The following is a 17,401-nucleotide window of genomic DNA, read 5'->3' as shown; positions in this document are numbered from 1 at the left end:
CAGTTGTCAATTAGGACAATGTGTCAGTGGATGGAGGCCAAAAGCTTCACCTTTCCCTCTGTAGGCTCATTGATACTCTTGCTCTGGGTGAGTGACAGCAGTACTAGGCCAGGGTAGGCTTTCTCCTGCCAGGTTTGGGTGGTATGAAGGAGGGGAATTCTTGTGCTCTGAGGTGGTCTCTCTCCCAAGAAGAGGGGAGGAACTGACTCTAACATGCCTGGTTGATTCTCCCCAAGTGTACCAATCACGCATTCCTTTCCTCCCGTGGAGAGACTAAGAGGGTAGAGAGAGGCCAAAGTATGATGCTAACAGTGGTCCAGTCACTGGAAAGGAGACATTTAAAAATGGCACAGCTTTCACAGTGTGTGTTAAGCCATAGCCAATCCCTCCCAGAGATTCGGCTTGTTCACTTAGGAAGTATATCCAAATCTTGGAGTGAGTGGAATAGGTGCTTCATCACATCTTCCCGGTGATGTTCATGTAGTTACTCTGCTCAGCCTTTGGACACTACTGCTGTCTTCCCAGACAGCTGCCTCCTAAAACTCACAATTCCCAAAGCTTGTCTCTATCTGAGAAGGCTCTCCCGACCTCTAAACCTTGACTGCCAGCTGCCTGGTGGACACCTCTCTCCATAGTCTGCAGGCATCTAAGGTTCACCATTTCCCAACCTAAACCAGCACTTTTACTGGGAATTTTGCAGCTAAATCTGTCTCTTCTTTTACAATTTCCTGACCTCCCCAAGCCATTCAGTGGTCCTCCCCCAGGGTTCCTCCCCCTCTGTGGACACATCCTCGTGGTGGCAGCAATTACACTGCATTGTTCTTTTGTTTACTGTCTCCTCCTGCCTGTGAACTCCTGGGGGACAGTCTTTTGTCTTCCTACCTCCAGTGGCGAGGCCAGCACTTGGCACATGATAGGTACCCAATGGATGTTTGCTGAATGAATGAAACGGGTCAGCCATCAGGGAGGGTGGGCTTGTTTGGCTTCCAAGTCATGGGGATTTCTGCATACAGATTGAGGTTCTCCTTGGGCATGCATTCATAGTTCCATGGGGCCATCAAAGAAGCACAGACAATTCCTAGCAACTCTTTGAATTATGGTATGATTAACATTGTGATGTGACTTCACTGCGGCAATTTAGAAAGGTTCTGGAAAGGTGGTCATAATTGCAATTACACTTTACCCCACTGGGTGCCGCTGTTATTGCTGCCAATGAAAGATGATGGCCTGGCTGTAGGGAGGTCCCTGCCTTCTGCCTATGAGCTCAGTCTATCTCCTTTTGAGCTGCTCACTCCCTTCCCCAACACCTGCCTACTCATAGTTGGGAATCTTGACATTCAGCATTTGGTTTAACCTTGGAATTTCAAGCCCTGAGGAAAGGCAAGGAAATTCTCTATCTTACTCTGGTCCAAATCCCTGTTGCTCTTTGTTTTCTTCTGTTCTAGCCAGTGGAGATGGAGAACAGTTGATCACCCTTGTTGAGTCTGAAATTCCTTACTTAAAATCAAATCTAACTCCTCCTAATGCTTCCTTTATAAACACAAAAGAAACCTCACCCTTTCTTCCTGGGTTTCCTTTCCAATTTCTTAATTACCTACCACTATTACTTCTGAATCCTCCTCCCAGGCCTACCAGTCCTTTGTCTGGAGACCACAGCAGTGGACGCAGGCTGTGACAGCTGTCTCACAGGAAGAGACTGACAGCAAGTCAGGAAGCCAGGGGCCCACTCTGGCCCTGTTGCCATTTGACTGCCTAAACATCATCTCATTCCGTGCCTTAGCTTCCCAGTGCCTGGCGAGTCCCAGGCATTTTAAAACCAGTGTTTCAAAAAGGGTTGTAGTGGGATGATGGAGTACAGGTGACTTCTTCCTTTTATCAGTGTGCTTCAGCTTTGTCTAATTGTCTTCAGTAATGAAGAATGATGCGCTACAGAAATTTTCAGGAGGGTGACAATCCAAGAACAGCTACATTTCCCCTTTAGGAGAATTTAACTGTATTCTGCAGGTCTCACCAAGAACATGCAGAGAACCCCTTCTCGTTTCTTTTAGTAATTCATCCTCAAGGGAGGGAAACCCTTGTTTATGGAGCTGTCTTCTGGGCCAGGCCTGCAGTGGTCCATTTCACTACTGCACTGTTCCCCAGAATTCCTTACAGCCCCAAGGACAGTCTCATTTGTCCCCATGTGAGGAAACTGGAGCCAATAGGGTTAAAGTAGCTAAAGTCTGAGCCCAGTTCCTCCAGACCCCAGGGATCCCTGCCTTAGGAGCACTTCAGGCAGGGGGCAAATCTGGTCTCCCTCAGTGGGCAGGAAACGTCCTCTGCGGACGCAACCACACACACTGCTTGGTCTCCTTCCAGCACCTTTTCCTGCCTCACTTGCAACTGAATAAGCTCATCGATGCCATAGATCTCTGCATGTCATCACTAGCTGAGCCGTGGAATGGTTTTATTTTTCATTCACAGTTGACATTCAGTATTATATTAGTTTCAGGTGTAAGCATAGTGGTTAGACAAGTACAGAGGGTGGGGCATAAGTAGGTTTACAGTTGTGCATATGAAAAATACAATAATAAAAGAATAAACTGTATTGTGTAGTCACAACTATAAATCTGCTTTTGCCCCACCCTGCGTATTTGTGAAGTGATCCCCGGTAATTCAAGTACTCATCTGACACCACACGTAGTTGTGACAATATTACTGACTATGTTCCCTATGCTGAACCTTACATCCCCACGACTGTTTTGTAATTACTAATCTGTACTTCTTAATCCTTTCACTTTTTCCAGTCAGCCCCCAAACCTCCTCCATCAGCAACCATTAGTTTATTCTCTGCATCTATGATTATGTTTCTGTTTTGCTTAATTTATTTTGTTCTTTGGATTTCACATATAAGTGAAATCATACAGTATTTGTCTTTCTCAGTCTTACTTCAATGTAATACCCTCTAGGTCCATCCATGTTGTCAGAAATGCAGATTTAATTCTTTTTAATGGCCAAGTAATATTCCACTGTGTGTGTATATATCTATGTACCACCACTTTTTTTAATCCACTCATCTATCGATGGGCAATTGGGTTGCTTCCATATCTCAGTAAATAATGCTGCAATGAACACAGTAGTGCATATACCTTTTCAAATTTAGTATTTTAGGGGCTTTTTGATATATACACAGAAATGCAATTGTTAGGTCATGGGTAGTTCTATTTTTAATTTGTTGAGTGTCCTCCATTCTGTTTTCCACAGTGGCTGCACCAGTCTTCATTCCCACCTGAAGTCACTATGGTTCCCTTTTCTCCACATCCTCAACAATGTTTGTTTGTTGATTTACTGATTCTGACAAGTGTGAGGTGATATCTCATTGTGGTTTTAGTTTACATTTCTCTGATTAGTGACGTTGAGCATCTTTTCATGTCTACTGGCCATCTATATGTCCTCTTTGGAGAAGTGTCTATTCAGGTTCTCTGCCCATTTTTTTAATTGGATTGTTTTTTTGGTGTTGAGTTGTATGAGTTCTTTTTTTTTTTTTCTTTTCAGATGTAGTCCCCTATTCAATCTGGTCTGCCACAAAGACAGACAGAAAGTGCAGGGATTTTTTTTTTTTCGCATCCTAGTGCAAACCAAAAGAACAACATTAGATTGTTCAAGGTCTCTCAGTGGATGCAAGAGTTGTATGAGTTCTTTATAAATTTTAGGTACTAACTCCTTATCAGATGTATCTTTGATGAGTATTCTTTCCCATTCAGATTTTTTTGTTTTGTTGGTTTCCTTTGCTGTGCAAAACCTTTTTAGTTTGATGTAGTCCCATTTGTTTGTATTTCTTTTTTTGTTTCCTTTGCCTAGGAAGATATATTAGGGAAAAAAATGTTGTTTTGAGAAATGTCAGTGTTTACTGCCTATCTTTTCTTCTAGAAGTTTTATGGTTTCAAGTCTTACACTGAAGTCTTTAATCCATTTTGAGGTTATTCTTGTGTATGGTGTAAGAAGGTGATCTAGTTTCACTTTTTTCTGTATATATCTGTCCCATTTTTTAACACAGTTTATTGAACAGACTATCTTTACCCCATTGTATGTCATTGCTTCCTTTGTCATATGTTGATTTACCATATAGGCATGGCTTTATTTCTGGGCTCTCTATTCTGTTCCATTCGTCTATGTGTCTGGTTTTATGCCAGTACCATTCTGTTTTGATTACTATAGCCTTGTAGTATATTTTGATAACAGGTAGCATGATACCTTTGTTCTTCTTTCTCATGATTGCTGTGATTATTTGTCTTTTGTGATTCCATATAAATTTTTGGATTATTCTAGTTGTGTGAAAAATGCCATTGGGCCAAGACCAGTGTGGCTCAGCTGGTTGGGTGTTGTCCTGCACAGCAAAAGTTTGCCAGTTTGATTTCCATTTGGGGTACATGCCTAGGTTGTGGGCTCAGTCTCTGGTCAGGGTGTGTACAAAAGGCAACCGACTGATGTTTCTCTCGCTCCCTTCCCCTCTCTAAATAAATAAATAAACAAATAAATAAAATAAGTGGCATTTAAAAAAACACCACTGGTATTTTGATAAGGATTGCACTGAATTTATATATTGCTTTGTGTAGTGTGAACATATTAACAATGTTAATTCTTCCTATCCATGAGTACAGTATATGCTTCCATTTATTTGTATCTCCAATCTTTCTTCAATGTCTTATAATTTTCCAAGTACAGGTCTTTTACTTCCTTGGTTAAATTTATTCCTAGGTACTTTTTTTTTTGGATACAGTTGTAAATGGGATTGTTTTCTTAATTTCTTTCTGACAGTTCATTATTGGTGTATAAAAATGCAACCTACCTCTGTGTATTTGATATCCTGCTACTTAATTCACCAATTCTAATAGTTTTTTAAAGTATTTTTTATTGATTATGCTATTACAGTTTTCCCAATTTTCCCCCTCTATCCCCCCTCCACCCCGCCCCCCCCAACCCTCCAGCATCTGCTCCCCTTAGTCCACATCCATGGGTTGTACATATAAGTTCTTTAGTCCTCTGTTTCCTATACCTTTTTTATCTTTCCCTATCTATTTTATGCCTACTAATTATGCTGCTTCTTCCCTGTACCTCCCTACCCCCACTCCTCCCTTCCCCTTTCCCACTGACCCCCCTCTGTGTGATGTCCATTTCTCTGATTCTGTTCCTGTTCTGGCTATTTGCTTAGTTTTTGTTTTTGTTGTTTTTCTTTTAGGTTCATTTGTTGATGGTTATGGGTTTGTTGTCATTCTACTGTTCATATTTATCTTTTTTCTTAGATAAGTCCCTTTAGCATTTCATACAACAAGGGCTTGGTGATGGTGAACTCCTTTGACTTGACCTTATCTGGGAAGCACTTTGTCTGCCCTTCCATGCTAAATGATAGCTTTGCTGGATAGAGTAATCTTGGATGTAGGTCCTTGCCTTTCATGACTTGGAATACTTTCCAGCCCCTTCTTGCCTGTAAGGTTTCTTTTGAGAAATCAGCTGACAACCTTATGGGAATTCCTTTGTAGGTAACTGTCTCCTTTTCTCTTGTTGCTCTTAGGATTTTCTCTGTGTCTTTAATCTTGGGTGACTTAATGATGATGTGCCTTGGTGTGTTCCTCTTTGGGTCCAACTTCTTTGGGATTCTCTGGACTTCCTGGACTTCCTAGAAGTCTATTTCCTTCACCAGATTGGGGAAGTTCTCCTTCATTATTTGTTCAAATAAGTTTTCAATTTCTTGCTGTTGCTCTTCTCCTTCTGGCACCCCTATAATTCAGATGTTGGAACGTTTCAGGTTGTCCCAGAGAGTTCTCAGGCTCTCGTCATTTTTTTGGATTCTTGTTTCTTTGTTCTGATCCAGTTGGATGTTTATTTCTTCCTTTTGTTTGAAATCGTTGCTTTGAATCCTGGTTTCCTTCTTGTCACTGTTGGTTTCCTGAATATTTTGCTTTATTTCATTTTGGGTATCTTTCATTTGTTCTTTCATTTTTTGACCAAGCTCAATCAGTTCTGTGAGCATTTTGATTACCAGGGCTTTAAATTCTCCATCAGTTAGGTTGGCAATGTCCTCATCACTTAGTTCTGAGGCATTGCTCTGTTCTTTCATTTGGGCCATATTTCTTTGTCTTGGTGCACCTGATAAGTTGTAAGGGGGCAGGGCCTTAGGTATTCCCCCAGGCAGGGCAACCCTCCTTGCTGCGCTGCCTGTGGGGGAGGGGCCAGAGAGGGAGCAATGCAGCTTGACTCCTTGTCTCTAGCACACTTTCCAGCAGACTCTTGAGTCAGACTGGAAGTATCTCCCACTGCAGCAACCCCAGCCCACAGTCAGCTCTGAGTCTCAGTTTTCCCCTTAAGTCAGTCCCTCCTGTGCAGCTCCGCTGAGCTCGGCAGTCAGCCCCACCCCTCAGCTGCCTCACCTCGGTTTTTCTGCCTTACTGGTCTGGTTGTTCTGGCTGATTTTTTCTTTAATTCTTTGGCTGTCGGAGTTCCATGCAGTTTGATTTTTCTGGTGCTTCTGGTTGTTTATTGATTTTAGATGGGTTGTTATCCTCCTTTTGGCTGGGAGAGGAAGCAAAGGGTTTCTACCTACATCTCCATCTTGGCCAGAACTTATCAATTTTAATAGTTTTTTGATGGACTCTTTAGGGTTCTCTACAAGTAGTATCACATCATCTGCAAATAATGAGTTTTACTTCTTCCCTTCCAATCTGGATGCCTTTTCTTTTTCTTGTCTGATTGCTATGGCTAGAACTTATAGTGAAAGTGAACATCCCTGTCTTGTTCCTGATCTTTATTATGTTGAGGTATGTTCCCTTCTTAAATAATTTATTTATAGGGGAAGGGAGGGAAAGAGAGTGGGAGAGTAACATTGACGTGAGAAACATTGCTCGGTTGCCTCTCGCATGCGCCCCAACCAGGGATCAAACTCGCAACCCACTCATGTGTCTTGACCAGGAATGGAGCCTGCGACCTTTCCGTTTACAGGAGGATGTGCTAACCAACTAAGCCACACTGGCCAGGCTGAGGTCTGTTCCCTTTATTCCCACTTTGATGAGAGTTATTATCATAAATGTATGCTGGATTTTGCCAGGTGCTTTTTCTACATCTATTGACATACTCATACAATTTTTATCTTTCATTTTGTTTCATGGAATGGTTTTCATTTTTATTCTACAGCCTATTCTGAGGAGACAAGGAAGACTTATTTTTTAAATTATTTTGTTGAAAATGAATAAATGTTTACGTATTTGCTCAGAAGGTCAGTCTCTTTGGAAAGGCATAAAATGAAGTAAAAGAACTTTGTCTTTGGAGCTCAGGCTCCATCTGACAGACTGTGCTCCCTGCAGACTCTGCCACCGTGAGAGGAGCCCGGACACTGGAAGACAGCAGTCTCCAGGGAACTCCTTCGGGCTCCAAACACCTGTCTAATGCATAGCAGGGTGATCTGGTGACAAAACCTCAGTAGGATGCCGGGGACACAGGAGTTAACCCTTGTCTAGGAGTGTTTGGATTTTGAGAGGAAGAGGTTGTTTAACTCAGAGAAAAAGACTCTCAGAGGGCCCAGGCAGAAGAGCTCTCCACCAGCGTCCCCACCCCTCCACCCCTCGGAGGTGACCTGTTCTCTCCCTGAACTCACCTGCCTGGCCTCACGGGGAGGGGAGGTGGGGGGAACAGTGGGCAGGCTTCTCTGCACACTGCTGGTGACACAGTCAGGTGCTTCATCATTCGAAGACTCGGTGTGAGCGACCTTTAGCCCACTTTGCCTGCCTGGCCTCTGCCACCCCGCTGCTGGGGCTGTGCCGGGTCAGGTGGCAGTCCTTCTCCCAGGACACCGCTTGCAAAAACTGCCACTATGTCACTGCCATGCTGTTATTTTTCTTACAAATTCAGAAGAGAACTGAACTTCTTGAATCTATGGTTTTATCGTAAGTGAAGAAATGAAAGGCCTAAAATGCCATTTTAAACAATGGAAAGGGCAAAATTTCTGTGTGATGAAGAGCTTTTAACACCTGGCCAGTTTTCCCCATTTCTGTTACCTTCCTGGCTCAGGAAGGAACTGGAGCTCATGACTCCTGCAGAGGCTGAAAAAGTTTCCTTCTGAAGCTCCAAGTAGTTGTCTTTTTGTTTTGTTTTTGGATGTTTGAACCAAGAAGAAAGGATGTGCATTTTCCTGCTAGGTCCTCTGCCCTGCAGTCAGGCCAGCTTTAGAATGCGAAACCCCTTCATCAGGTAGTTCATTACTGAAGGAACAATGTATGCGTTTGTGAACAGTGGGGATTTCTGGATGTTGAGCTGTGTGGGTCATTCTTTCCTTTTCTTGTCAGGTATATTTTCTGCACAAACATATAACAGTAGTCAAATAAGGTAAAGGTGATCTGAAAAACAGAGGTAACCAAATTATATAGCTTTTATGGTAGTGGAAACCATGGACCAAAAAAACATTATATTGGTATTTAGAAAAAAACTTCAGAGGCAAACTTGAGGGGATTTTTTATTATAAATTTAATATGGTTGATTAATGAAAAATCACAATGAAGTACCGAGAAAATGTCTGTCAATATAAAAATTTTAGCAGCATTTCCATAGTTTCAGGCTCTAACATTAGTCATACTTCCTCCCTCCCACTATCAAAAAAGAATCCAATGGGACTACAGTAGAGCATCAAGATGTTCAGCTAAGTAAAGGCCTCAAGGAAATCCTCAAATCCAGTGTATTATCTGATATTTCAACCTCCCCCAGACCAAATTTCTAGAGTGTCAAAGGACTCGCCTCAGTGTTTGAGACAAGAATTCCTTTCTTCCGAATGTAGGGGAGAACAGGAGTGAAAGTTAGAACTGGACTTGAGACGTAGTGCTTGATTACGTGTCCTTAACATCTGTACATTCTCTACACTGACGACAGTGATCAGCCGCTGCGGGACTGACCAACATCTGGCGTGTGGCAGCAGTGGCAGGGGCGGGGGGGCGGGGGGACGGAAGGGGGACGTGCACCTGAAGGGGGATGGTGCCTCGCCACACCCACTGCTCCGGGCAGGCCAGAGCACGGTGGTCTTGCTGCAGCCCAGGTAACGGCAGGGTTCATGAGGAAGGGAGATAAACAATATGAAAATATAATACTGGCAAACTATTCCCCTGCTTCTTTGGTACTTTCCAAAATTCTCTGATCAAAAAAGTATAAGGGAAGCGCACACCATTAAAAAATTACATTTTTAAGTATTTACAGAAGCAGTTATCATATATTACAAACCAATACACAGTATATGAACAGACTCCTCAGTGAAAGCACTTGTGAACTCCGGTTCCAGTATTATTCAATAGCACTCCAGCGTGCGCACACCTTCCCGGATTTGTACCACCCACCCTGTATCTCAGTCATCTTACAGTATGTTCGATGGGAAAAACAGCGTTTCCCAACTAGGCTTTCCTTTTAAAAGGTTCTCAAAATTTGCCACTGAAATCGCTATGTACAAAGATTTGTTGAATATTGAATTCTAGGCAATTACCTCCACTCCCATTTTGAATATATTTGAAATAATGCTACCTATTCTATGTATACAGTATATATATATTTAATATATAAGTAACTGCACCACGTTATATCACCACAATACCAGTTGAATGCACATTACTATGTACAGTAGTTAAGTTAGCTCTGGAGGATGCCTCTACCGCCTAGGTGAGCAGTGTGGTTTGGAGCCACCTGAAGGAGCATGGAGAAGCTGGTGAGAAACAGCCCGTGCGTGGGCGGGACGCGTGGACGTGTGTGGCGTGCGGGTACACGCCTCCCACACATCCCCACGCCGGACTATCCCTTGTTTACCGGTTGGACGAGGACAAATCACACATAGGGGAGGACCCCGTACATAAGGAGAGCCATGATAGCAGCGCTGAACAACCCAGCCACGGGGACGGTCACAAACCAGGCCACAAAGATGTTCCGGAAGAGGCGCCAGTCCACAGCCTTGCGGGAGCGGATCCAGCCCACGGCCACCACAGAGCCCACCTGCAGGAGCACAGACGGTTAAAGTGAGGGGAGGCCCGCAGGCTGGGAGGCACGACACCAAGTCTCCATCTGACCAGTGTGAACTGGGTCGTCTTTAAATTGCATTATAGAGTTACCAATCAATTCTTTCCCTTAAATTTGCTGAAAGCTTCTAAAATCAAGTAGCTTTTAGGTATAATTGTTTCAGGATTATTCTAGTTGGTATACAGATCTGATGCACTTCCCCACCTATATATTCTGCTCTATTTGAGTGGAACTTTAACCAGCTAAACATTTCCTCTGCCCTCTGTACCTTATAAACTATGAATGCCCTTGTTTTAAATACTCCCCATGTAGGAAATTGCTTACTACAGTGTGCGAACCTGCTTGATCACATAATGAAATGGCAATTATGAATAATTGCCATTCTCTTAGAATAACAGCATCACAACATGTTGGAGCTGGAGAAGACCTTTGAGAATATGAGACCCGGTGGCTCATGTTACAGAGGACAAAACCGAGCCCTTGATGGCTCAGGGGCACCAGCAGATACCGTGAATCACGGCAGACTGAGGACTAGAACTCAGGCCTCTTGACTTTAAACTGGGTTTCTCCATTTTCTCAAACTGCCTTGCAGTCCTTGCACTTGAGCTAATTTTAAAAAATACAATAAAATGGAGCATAAACATTACTCAATCTAAACTGTCGATCAAAGCCTCACAGAGTCATAACAGAGATACTTGAAAATTAGAATATTAATACTAATTCAAATATTTTTCTATAAATGAACTTTCACTCCATTTTATGGTTTATTGAAAGTCTAAAAAGGAAAAAAAAAGACACTTTAAGTGTCCTAAAAGTCCTAAGAAAGTGCACTGCCTGTAATGTCTCACACCTCACTCAGGCTCCGGGGAAGCTCGGGGAGTTTAGCAGGGACCGGTGGCTACTCTGGCAGAGCTCCATAAAGGAGGCCCCTTGCAGCTTACGCCTGCAGCCTGCAGAACCAGCAGGGGCCGTGAGACTCACACAGCAACCGTGGTCTGACCACAGGATAAATACAGCCCAACACTTTAAACTGCTCGTGGAAGTAAACAAGGACGCCGAAAACACAGCGTATTTAAAGGCAGGTACTTAATCGGACATTTTGTTGACCCTCTAGCTTCTGAGATTCGACTCTTCCTGTCGCTCGAGGTCTCCCCAGAACGCCGGCGGCGCTCTCCAGTCGCTCCAGACGACCTCGATTAAGGAGCGCACACTCAGGTTTCCGCTCCACCTTCTTCCCCTGCCTTTCGCAGAACACTTTTCTCCCTGTTATCATTTTATTTATTTTGTAATTATATTTCTTCTATTGCCATTTATCCCCCTCACACCCTCTTCTACCTCTACTCACCCTCCTATCCCAGAACACTTTTTAAAGCATAAAGGTAATAAGATAATATTAGGACAAGTTTGAGTGATAGGGGATAGGGACAATTACCCAGAACCCAACTACTGTCATATTTATCTATTCCTTTCTAGTATTTTTATAAAAATACCTTTATTTGTAAATAATAGGGTGTGCTACCATTTCCTTTCTTTACAACGCTTCCAGGCGTCTTCCCGCAGCACTCACAGCCATCACGACCAGCACGCAGAAGGCACGCGCGTTCAGTGGGCGTGCCTGCACTCATCTAACCGTTTCCACTGCGCTTCCCGTTTCTCCCTATTCCCAACAGTTTCATGACTAACATGTTCAGTCACGCAGCTCATAGTTGGGCTTCAAAAAATGTGCCTTGAGAGGGATTATTTGTTAAAGGGGGCATTTTAAAAACACCTTGAAATAATATGAAACTTAGAGAAAAGCTGCAAGAACTTCCATACACCCTTTGCCAAAATTCACCAGTTTTTAACATTTTGCCACAGTCTATAAAGAAATATTTTCATACCATTAAAATACACTGCCTCTCATCAGACCCCTCTCCCATTCTGCTAAAGACTTAGCACTGAGACCTTCACTGCATTGGTTGCAAGATGAGTCACCAACGCCTCACCCAGCATGTCTCTTCGAGGACGACCTCTCTGTTTCCTAGTCCATTCTATTTGGCCTCAGTACCTTCTGCCAAATAGTTTTACAAACAGATGCAAAGATACAAGGTCATCCATAATCTTTTCTTTTTAGATCATTTTATGTTCTTGCTAATTTAACCTAGCAAATTAAGGTTCATTTTGTAAAGCTGTAAAAACCAAATTCGGCTGGGGCTGTGTTGGAGGAGAACTGGCATTTCCCACCCAATCCCAGCGCGTCTCTCACACACACACACACACACACACACACACACGACATCGTCCTCCCTGTGTTCTCGCCTCCCCCCGAGGAAGCTGAGTGTTCCCAGCCTAAGGTCATCATCAGGCACTGACAGCAATAAAGTTACTGAGAAGTAGGGGGACCAGAGGGCAAGAATTAGAAAATTAAATTAGAAATTAGAACCCTAAACTTTAAATCAGTAGTGTTTCCTATAAGCTATTCCAGATCCAAAGGCAGATTGAGTGACCACCTGTATCACCAATAGAGATGAACAATGTGGTTAATTCCCAGAAAGGAATAATCCCAAACCACCTCGATACGGAATTAGAACATTTTGGATAACCCCACTCTGATGTCCTATTAAAGAGCTCACAGAGGACCATCTGTATTAAATGCTGGTACACTTAGGAGGAAACATGAGTAAATGACATCTACCCAGATAAGTTAAAGAAGCTCATTGTACACAATAGTTTCCACCTTTCTTTCCTGCCAAGTTCCCAACGTTTGCCCACCTTCTAATGGAAACTATTGCTGTCAGTGCCTAACAAGTAGGTGGGAGAGGAAGCAGAGAGGCAGAAAAATCAAACACAGGGCCTAATTATATGGAAAACCTGATGGGATTGTTACGATTCTATGTGGACGTTGACAATCTGAATGTTTCCAGATTCACAGCTTCACTCACATGGGGCCTCATTCCTAACGCCATCTCACGTCTCCCGCATTTGCTGTCTGGGGGCTGCTGAGAGCAGACGCAACACCGGGTACAATGGTGTGTCACGGGGGGATGGCACCTGTGAACTCTTCTTAGCACTCCGGTCCTCTGGATCTGAAGGAGCGTCTTTGTCCACTGCCCACTACCGAGAGCCAGGGCCCCGGCCTCTCACTGCTGTAGTGACTAGCTCTGGGCTTTGTCCAGAGGTCCATGGTCAGTGACACTGGACAAACGGACTGGAATGCAAGCTGAGCTCTGTCTTGAGCCTCATTGATGGGTGACGCCCACTGTGATCCCATGTTAAGGTAACTTGTTTTAGTGCCGACGAGCTATTCTAACACTCATCTGCAGCTCTAAGGACACAAAACCTATCACATGATTCATACAGCTCTTTTAGGGTGGCGATAACACACTGATTCACTAAGGTCCCGTACAAACTGGATATAAATCCTTAGTAGCACCTCCTTACTTTAGTATGAATAAAAATACTGGGGAAATGACATTTAAAGATAACTACATAAGAATGTAGTTTTTATAGGTATTTTATACTTCTAATTTTTATCATATTGCGTTATAGAATTTAGCGTTATTAGCAAAATTAGCAGTCTTGGTTATAACACTTCACTCTATAGAGCAGTATAGGTTAGCTTATGAATATAGTTTGGTAAGTAACAATAACAACGAAGAAAAACCAAACTTGGGCTGTTTTTTCCTGAGACCTTTCAACTGGTATAAAATTGTTTGCCTTCGTCCTGGCTGGTGTGGCTCAGTGGATTGAGCACCGGCCTGTGAACCAAAGGGTCACTGGTTCAGTTCCCAGGTCAAGGCACATACCTGGGTTGTGGGCCAGGTTCCCAGTTGGGGGCATGTGAGAGGCAACCACACACTGATGTTTCTCTCCCTCTCTTTCTCCCTTTCTTCTCCTCTTTAAAAAATAAATAAAATCTTTTAAAAAAACAGTTTGCCTTCACTAGACTTCCCCAAATGCAGGGCTGATCATTAAAAAAGACAGTGTAATGCTTATTTTCAAGCAGCCCAAAAGACTATTTATGCCTACAGAAAAGTTCAAGCCCCGTTTCCTGGGGAAAGAATATATTTAGTAACACGCATTTCCTCTGGGCTCCCACGCATCACAGTGAACTGAAGCTGAGGTGGAGTGAGGAGGAAGGTGCTCACTGTTCACTCCACGTGGTGGTGCTTGACATGCTTCAGTGAACACGTGCTCTTTTGGGATTTTTAAATAACCGCCATTAGAAAAGTAACAACAGCTGGAGTACGGCAAGGGACACCACCTGCCTTTCCTGCCTCCCTCCTCTGTACTGGAGAGGTGGCTGGGCAGAGCGCTGGAGAGCAGGTGCTGGGCTGCTCGCTGATCGTGTCAACATGCTGGACCAGTGGGTTAACCTCTCACGCTTCGGTAACACGGGGGCAACGTGAGCACTCGCCTCCAAAGGTCTGAGGGAGCACTAAGCAATTATTCACGGTGCACCTAAAACGGTGCCCAGCAGAGTAACTGCCCCACGCATCTTAGTCGTGACTGGTTACCACGATTATGATTATGATGACCAGGAGGTACACAGCAGGAGGTGATGGTCTGATGGCTCTATCACATGCTGAATGCATGACCTTGGGAAAGCGACTGAACTCGGGAGCCTCCGTTTTCTTGTCTGTGAATTGGGAATGCCAGGAACAACTTCAAAGGGTGGCCGTGGGGACTAAAAGACATTTTGCACATACAGGGGTGGGCAAAAGGAGGCTTATAGATGTGAGCACACGTAGCAGAGTTTATTTTGTATTATTTATTTACTATTTATTATATTATTTATTTGTCCTTCTTACTGTTGTTATTATTTCACATCCTTACTTATGATGTATCTTTTAAGTAATGATGGCTGGTAATTTACCTACTTTTGCCCATCCCCATATAAAGCACTAAACACAGTGCCTGGCACACTTGGTATAGACTCAGTCAGTGGAAGTAATTTTTATACTGAAATTAGTGGAAGCTGAAGTTATTCTATATTTGTTAGCAAAACAGAAGGAAAGAGGAAAACAAAACAAAATGAAAACCGCTCCAATGAGGCTGATTCCACGTGCTGTAGCGCTCCAGCTTGCTCAGCTGGCCCACTACAAGCACCCCCACAAACGCTGCCTGGCCTTCGTATCTGAAGCACAGAGTCCTTCGCATCTGCTTATGAACATGCTGGCTGGAGTTTTTAAATTGTGTGTAAATGTAGATGATGGTTGGTTGGTCACTGGTGTTTAAAACAGTACCTCCCACACAGCAGGTACAAAGGAGTTCTACTTTAAAAATAAGATTTTATTTATTTTTAGAGAGAGGGGAAGGAGGGAGGGAGAGACACATCAATGTGTGGTTGCCTCTCACATGCCTCCAACTGAGGATCCAGGCATGTGCCCTGCCTGGGAATTGAACCAGTGACCCTTTAGTTCGAAGGCTGGCACTCAATCCACTGAGCCACACCAGCCAGGGCCAAAGGAGATTTTCTTGTATGATACAAGCGGGGAAAAAAAAATCTGCAGGTGACTTTTGCTTTGTTGAAGTTAGGGACTATTTTTGTCTATAGGTGACCCATTATGAGATGTTTCAGAATTTTCCAGATCTGGGTTATTAGACCTGGGTTCTAGTCCTGGCTCCACCGTGAGTGATGGTGGATAACTGCCTTACGCTCACAAAGCCCGTCTCCTCTTCATTATCTTCAAGTTTCCTTAGCTCCAACATTCCACCCTGCAGCAAGGAATTCCGTCTTGCACAGCCCTGAGGTTTAGAGCCCCTGGCAGTGAGCAGCATTACGCATTAACCCTCATTTGGATTTACCCGAAGGCAGTGCAGGCACTCTGACCATCATATAAGGAAAAAGAACTGAAACGACCATGTCTTACAATTCCACTGAGATGGTTCTGCTTATCTCGAGCTCCACTGTCAACTCCCAGTCCCCTGCCATGGGCTGGAACTGAGTGGCATGCCCCCAATTGAGCCTACGAATGTGGTTAGCGCACACATGACTTCAGTGCACAACCCACTGTGGGAACAATGAGAGAGAAACAGGACTCATGGACAGTGTGAAGCACACATCGAAGGAGGGGAAGCGCTGCCAGGCATGCACGGAAACGCCAAGTGCTCATGACCACAGGCGTCGCACTTCGAGGGGTGAGGGGGACAGTCCGAGAAAAGCAAACGCCCCCACGTCCAACAATGCTTGACTGAGCACTCCCAGCAAACCGGGAGGTGATGTTTTTCACTAACTAACAACAACACAGAGCATGCGACAAGCTCTTCCCAGAGTCACTGGGTGACTGTGGACCTGTCCTGGCTGCCTGGAGGAAGGACGACACGGCAGGGGCCTACCTTGCAGTGCGTGGTGCTGACGGGAAGCCCCACGTTGGAGGCGATCACCACCGTGAACGCGGAGGCCAGTTCGATGGTGAAGCCGCTGTGGGGGAGACAGGAGACACATCACAGGCGCCCTTTGTATCGGCCCCACGGACACCCCAGGGCTGCCAAAGTCTCCCCACAACCTCCTTTGAATCGACTGTCAGCCTCTGGCAGGGCCAGATGATGCGAACAGAACAAGCAACTGCTGTACAATGACAACGATTCACACCAAGGCTCTGCATTGCACTGTTTGCAGCCCCGAAGAGCCTTATTTTTCTGGAATGTTTTCAAAACCCACACACTGTTGTAAGTGGGTCAGAAATTCCTGCTGTGTAAAAAATGGTCACTTGTCATTTTTAAAGTGGCATACAAAAAACTATACTCTCATTTTTAAAATGTGTTCTTACTACCAAAAAGTGAATTTTCTCAGATTACTAATTTTTTGTGAAGTCAATTTTATAAAAGAATTATTAAAATTAATATCAAGAGGGGAAAAATATTACAATAGGTAGTTCCAACTTTTCATTGTATCCTTCTAAAACTCTCCCGTGAGTCTGTTATTTAACCCCCAATCTACCTAAAGACCAGAAAAAAAGGACAACAGGACGGCGGCGACCACATGAGTGGGACCCCACCGCAGAGGGCAGCGGCTGCCAGAGCGAGGACGTGCCCAGGAGCCCCAGAGGGGTGGCCGGTGAGAGCTGCTTCCCTCCAGCAGGGGGAGCTGGTGTGGCAGAGAATCTTCGGGAAAGGCACACCCTTGCTCGCCACTTGCTCTCAGGAGCTCACGCTGGGCAAGACCACCAGTGGGAGAAGATGGGGGGCTGCCAGGTGGTTCTTTTTCTCTTCCCTCCTGCTCTGCTTCAGCTTCCCCTTCCTTCCATGTTCCCACCCTCTAGTTTTATCTCACTTATCTCAATGCCACAGTGGACGGGGGCCCAAGAGTGCCCAGGGGAGGGCCATGATGGGTGGCCAGCGAAGGTGGGGTTTGCTTACCCTCTGCCCCTCCTCACTGTGACTCCAGCTGCAGAGTGGCTGT

The 17,401-nt window shown here is 44.4% G+C and overlaps 1 protein-coding gene and 1 non-coding gene across 12 annotated transcripts in view; both read right to left on the bottom strand.

Moving 5' to 3' along the window:
- Positions 1–3,532: 3,532 nt before the first annotated feature.
- On the bottom strand, positions 3,533–3,663 carry LOC114509010. The gene has a single exon (XR_003685580.1). It is a non-coding gene; the product is annotated as a small nucleolar RNA SNORA31 (small nucleolar RNA).
- Positions 3,664–8,469: 4,806 nt separating this feature from the next.
- Positions 8,470–17,401, bottom strand: part of SLC20A2 (solute carrier family 20 member 2) — a 98,990-nt gene continuing 90,058 nt past the window's right edge. For all 11 annotated transcript variants that reach the window (XM_036011546.1, XM_028526259.2, XM_036011542.1 and 8 more), the window contains 2 exons: positions 16,336–16,420; positions 8,470–9,993 (listed from right to left, as the gene is read on the bottom strand). In XM_036011546.1, coding sequence (XP_035867439.1) covers positions 9,829–9,993; positions 16,336–16,420 — 250 coding nt within the window. In that variant the 3' untranslated portion in view covers positions 8,470–9,828. The remainder of the gene's footprint in view (positions 9,994–16,335; positions 16,421–17,401) is intronic.

This window comes from Phyllostomus discolor, chromosome 11, assembly GCF_004126475.2.
Source record: "Phyllostomus discolor isolate MPI-MPIP mPhyDis1 chromosome 11, mPhyDis1.pri.v3, whole genome shotgun sequence".
In the NCBI taxonomy this organism is placed as follows: domain Eukaryota; kingdom Metazoa; phylum Chordata; class Mammalia; order Chiroptera; family Phyllostomidae; genus Phyllostomus; species Phyllostomus discolor.
The sequence above is the reverse complement of the archived record's forward strand: the minus strand, read 5'-3'. Positions and strand labels throughout refer to the sequence as shown.